Here is a 5,465-nt window from a genome sequence, read left to right as displayed (position 1 = left end):
GCAACTTTTGTATCACGCAAATAAATTTGTAATTATACAAATGTATGAAAAAGGTTAAAGAGAATAATTTCCCACACGCAAAATGTCATATACCTTTATTGTATTAATTGTATTTATTATAGTTAGTTAGTTAGTTGTGGTGGAGGGAGGACGAATCCTCCTCAAATAGCTAAGGATGAAAGCCGTTTTGAGTCCACAAAAACCTCGTAAAAGTGGGTAGTAGATAGAGAGTCAAACTAGAACCAACCAGAGGCATTAACAAAGGCAAGAATCTGGCCAATGCTGATGCTGGAGATATCGCTAAGTGAGTTGAAGAAAGGGGTCCCTAGAAACTTAAACCTAGTTCTGGCCAGACCCGGACAAAAACACATCAGGTGTTCTGGTGTCATTTCTTCAAGTGTTGGTAGACACGCACTACATGAGGTACCACAGGAAAGGCCAAGTCTGGCTCCATGCCGTCCTATTGACCAGTGACCCGTAAAGATAGATACTAGCTTAGAAACCTCAGATTTATTTCTACAGATTAAGTCAGAGGTTCTATATTTGGAATAAATGGGCCAAGTAGCCCTTGACCTGGCTGCTGACAGAGTAAGGGTCCACTCACTATTTGCCTTTCGCAAAAAATGGTCACAAATTAGCCTACGCCCGTAGCTGACAGGGGCAGGGATCGAAATAGGGGTACCCGTGGAAGAGGCGCCTAGCCTAGCAAGCTCGTCGGCGCGCCCATTTCCCACAATATTAGAATGCCCGGGAACCCACACTAGAGTAACCTTGGACCTCTCACTTAGTTCAGAAATAATTTCCTTACATTCTTCTACTAATCTTGATGACAGACAGACTGCTGATAAAGCTTTAATAGCTGCCTGACTGTCAGTTAGAATACAGACCTCTTTTCCGTGAAGGCGCATATTTAAAGCAAGAACACATGCCCTAAGGATAGCAAAAACTTCAGCCTGAAATATTGAGATGGAATCTGAGAGGTGGTATGATTTACTAATCATTAGGTCCGTAGAAAAGATTCCGGCTCCAACGCCCTCATCCATTTTAGACCCGTCGGTGTAGATCGCTATCTTTCCTAGAGTTGTAGGCAAACCCGCCTCCCAATCTCCTCTTGAAGGAATTATGGTGGCGAAGTTATTATCGAATAGTAACCGAGGACATAGGTAGTCTGAAACCCTGACATCATCTATCGGATAGAGTGATGCGATATTACCATGTCCTAAAGCACTCGAGCGCCAACAGTTTAGATCATTAAGCCTCTGCGCGCTGAGAGTAGCAGCTTGCTTGATGTAAATATCAATAGGTAGCAAGTTAAGTATTACATTGAGCGCACTGGTGGGGCAAGATCTTAGAGCCCCAGTGGCTCCCATACAGGCAGATCTTTGCATTCTGGTTAGTCTTTGAACAATGCACTGTTTGTTCAATGAAGGCCACCACACCAGACATCCATATGTTAATATTGGCCGAACGACGGCTGTGTAAAGCCAGAGAATCACTTTGGGCTGCAATCCCCAGCTCTTGCCGTACATCCTTTTGCACGCATAGAAAGCCACACAAGCTTTCTTTCGTCGATGTTGGCTTTCCAGTTAAGTTTTGTGTCAAGAATTACTCCTAGATACTTAACTTTGTGCGAAAGAGTTAATCTTTGGCCATTTAATCTTGGCAGCGGAAAGTTAGGAATTTTATATTTTTTGGTAAACAGTAACAGTTCTGTCTTAGAAGGATTAACACCTACGTCACACTTTGAGGCCCATTTACTAAGGTTCATAAAAGCGCCCTCCATGATACTACTCAGCACCGAAGGGAACATGCCTGTTACCAGAAGGACAACATCATCCGCATACGCTACTGCTTTGACTCCACCCTGGTTAAGCCTTAAAAGCAGTGAGTTCATTGTTAAAATCCATAGTAAGGGAGATAACACTCCCCCTTGTGGTGTACCCCTACTGACGCACTTCCTAATGCTAAGATTGCCCATCTCTGCATTGATGATTCTAAACCCAAGCATAGAAGCGATCCATCGGGAGATACAGGCCGGGATGTTCATTTCGCTGAGAGCATCCTGAATGGCTACCACACTGACGTTATTAAAAGCTCCTTCTATATCCAGGAAGGCGGCTAAGGTAAATTGTTTACATCCAAGAGATTTCTCCACCACAGTGACGACCTCATGTAGTGCCGTTTCTGTGGACTTACCTTTGAGATATGCATGTTGAGCCCTTGATATTTTAGCGAAACTGTGTAAAGATCTGATGTGAGCATCGATCAGTCTTTCCATAGTTTTAAGTAAGAATGAAGTAAGGCTGATGGGTCTGTAATCTTTAGCCGTACTATGGCCTGTTCTACCTGCTTTTGGAATAAAAACTACTCTAACTTGTCTCCAGCCGCTGGGGACATGATTAAGTGAAAAGCAGCTACAGAAAATCGCGTACAGCCAATTTACAGCTACATCTCCCAGAGATTGTAACATAATTGGTAAGATCCCGTCAGGACCCGGACTTTTATATGGAGAGAATGAATCGATGGCCCATTTGATCCTTCTAGATGATACCACTGACTGTATAGTCTCGCCAGAATTGGCTGAACGATACGGCAATACCTTTGGGGGATCACCCGAGGAACCAGGAAAATGGGTATCCACTAATAGTGAGAGGGATTCCGTTAGGGATTTAACTGGATTTCCGTCTACTTTGTTAATGAGCGAAGGACAAGATTGGCCATTTGCTAGCAATTTGGCTAGTCTAGCCGATTCTTTAATGCTTTCAATTTGCTGGCAATGAGAATTCCATGACAATTTCTTGGATTCCCGAAGTGCTTTTTTGTAAACCCTAAGAGCATCTTTATATGGAGTCCAAACCTTGGTCCGATAGCTTTCGTTGAAGGCTCTTCTCGCATTCCTGCGGAGCAAAGAGAGCTTCTCGTTCCACCATGGTGGCCTACACTTCTTCGCATACGAGCGAGGACATGATGCTTCAAAGGAAGAAATAATATTATTTGTCAAAGAATTGACCCTGCACTCCAATTCCCTAATCGAGTTAATTGGAGCGGGGGCTATGTTGATTTTTCTATTGAGCAATGACCTGAAAGTATCCCAGTTTGTCTTCCTGGGATTACGGTGAGATTGCTTAGCTACCATGGGAATATCCATCACAAACATGATATATCTATGATCAGAGAAGGAGTTCCTGGTTGAAACTCTCCAATCATTGATCGTTAAAGAGCACGAAGTCGAACAAAGGGTAATATCTAAAACCTCTTCCCAGCCTACACGATCATCCGTACTCGGAAAAATGAAGGTGGGAGTGTTACCCTTATTACATACTTCTAGATTACATTTTAATATGAAATCAAAAAGAGACTCACCTCTATCGTTAATTTCCGAGCTTCCCCACAAGGAGTGCCGGGCATTGGCATCACAACCCATCAGCAAGGCTAGCTTCTCGGTCTGCGCGAAATTTTGGACTAATAGTACCCCCTCTGGAGGTGCCTCATCGTCGTGTGGCATGTAGGCGGATGTTACCAAAATCGCAGGTTTTAGCTTCCGCTCTATCCGGATGGTGGTTATATCTAAAGAACTTAAGTGAGAGCAGAGAAAAGCATTAAGGTGCGTTTTTGCTAAAATGCACGATCTAGGCTTACCCTGTCCTTTGTCATAAAAAAGATTATACCCATTGATGTTGAGCCCTTTGACACATGAGCTATGAACCCAGGGCTCTTGGATGATGGCAAGGTCGATGTCCTCCTCCCTGAGTAAGACAGCCAGATTATCCGTGGCACATTTAGAGTGTTTCAGGTTTATCTGCACGACCTTGGCCATTAATACATCAACAAGGTTTGCTATCGATGATGAGGTCATCTAGCAGCTTACTAGTGCCCTCAACCTCATCCAGAATATTATCCGGTGGCGCGTTTTTAAAGATTTTAATTTTTGCCTTCCGGATGCCGTAACGCAGCTTGCAGTCATTAGCCTCAATGACTGGCAAGCATTCTTCGTTGATAAGAAGTAAGTACGATTGGCTGTGTTTTTGCGGTTCTTCGGTCTTGAGAACCGACCAGTCTTCCATCAGGATTTCTGGATTTTGTAGCTTTAGCTGCTGCAGAATAAGGTCAGGAGGACCAAGGTTTTTGGGTAACCATACGCGCGCTCGAGGCCTCGATGGAATTTCCGCCGCAGGGACAAGTTTGAGCTTTAAACCGTCCCAGTTCTCACTAATCTTAGTGATCGCCTTGCTGAGAAAACTCCGCGAATACTCGTCGTCGCATCTGATCACTCGGTGACCACGGACGATATCTGCGCAGTCAAAAGAAGGAACGGACCCCGGATTAGTCATGAGCTCAGCCATAACCAATTCGGACAGTTTGGTCTCAATCAGCGCCCACCTCTCCATCAGCAGCTTGCCGTTAGAGTTGTGTTCGTCGATCAAGGCCACACTGAGATGGTCTCTCGCTACTTCACTGAAGGGACGAGAAGCTTGTGCCGGTCTTGACATTAGCTTTCCATCCCCCGTTCCAACTTTGTGCCGCTTCGCCTCCTTGCTGGGGTCTTCCTGAGATCTGTTACGCTTGCCGCCATCTCCGACGTTCTTGCCGGTGATAACAGACTGGCGCAGACCTTCATCATGAAGATACTCCTCCACAATGGCGCGGTATTTAACAGCGTCGGCTTCGTCTCGTTCATGGACCTTGCCTTCTTTTTTATTGCCCTCAATTTTCTTTAGCATAAAAAGCGCTCGCTGGTAACGATTTTTGCGTGCCATGTTGGCCGTTTTTTTCCGAGATTTTGTATTGCCCTTACTGCTTAGACTGGCAGTTTTAAGCGTTGGCGTGCGGTTTGCACTCGGTCTACTTTGACTGGTAGACGGAGTGCCGTCGATTTTTTTGGTTGTTGGTTGGATTGGATTAGACGCCGGTGTACTGTGACTGGTACAACCGGTATTGGAATCGGCAACGATCTCGTCGTCCGATTTCAACAATTCGTCCTCCGTAAGTTTGGTGGGTTTATACTCTCCAGCCACGAGTTCCGAGACATTGTCGGGAGAAATCATAACATATTCATAATCGTCCACCTTACCCGGTAAGACAGGCGCGGCGGACCCGAGGATATTTGGACGAAAGAAGCGACCACCACAGCAGCGTCCCATACCATGGCTAGACCACAGTTACTCCCCAAGGCGGTCATATATTGGAGAGGCTCCGCAAAAATACAGTCGGACAGACCCCTTGACTGCAAACCTACTCGGTGAGCACGGATCGCGTAACACTCCCGAGTTAAGGGGACCTTCAAACCATGATCAGAAAGCATTGAGTGGTGTGCAGCTATTAAAGAGCTAAGGACAATCACTCAATTCCTCCTGATCTTAGCTGGGCACCGTCCTGACAACGTACAGGACGAAAAAAAAACTGTGTGACCCATTACCAGACGGCACCCTCGTGGAGGGTTCAGTAGAAGGATTTTTCTGCCATCC

The 5,465-nt window shown here is 45.4% G+C and overlaps 1 protein-coding gene across 1 annotated transcript; it reads right to left on the bottom strand.

Annotated features, from left to right (window-relative positions):
- Nucleotides 1-3,241: 3,241 nt before the first annotated feature.
- LOC119672856 lies at nt 3,242-4,406 on the bottom strand (the record flags this gene model as incomplete). The annotated part of the gene is given in 1 exon segment (XM_038084004.1): nt 3,242-4,406. A coding segment is annotated over 1 exon segment (615 nt), but the record flags the coding sequence as incomplete, so codon positions are not given.
- Nucleotides 4,407-5,465: the final 1,059 nt, after the last annotated feature.

The sequence above is a fragment of the Teleopsis dalmanni genome, chromosome 1 (genome assembly GCF_002237135.1).
Source record: "Teleopsis dalmanni isolate 2A chromosome 1, ASM223713v2, whole genome shotgun sequence".
Classification (NCBI taxonomy): domain Eukaryota; kingdom Metazoa; phylum Arthropoda; class Insecta; order Diptera; family Diopsidae; genus Teleopsis; species Teleopsis dalmanni.
Note: the sequence above shows the minus strand (reverse complement) of the source record. Positions and strands in the feature narration are given on the sequence as shown.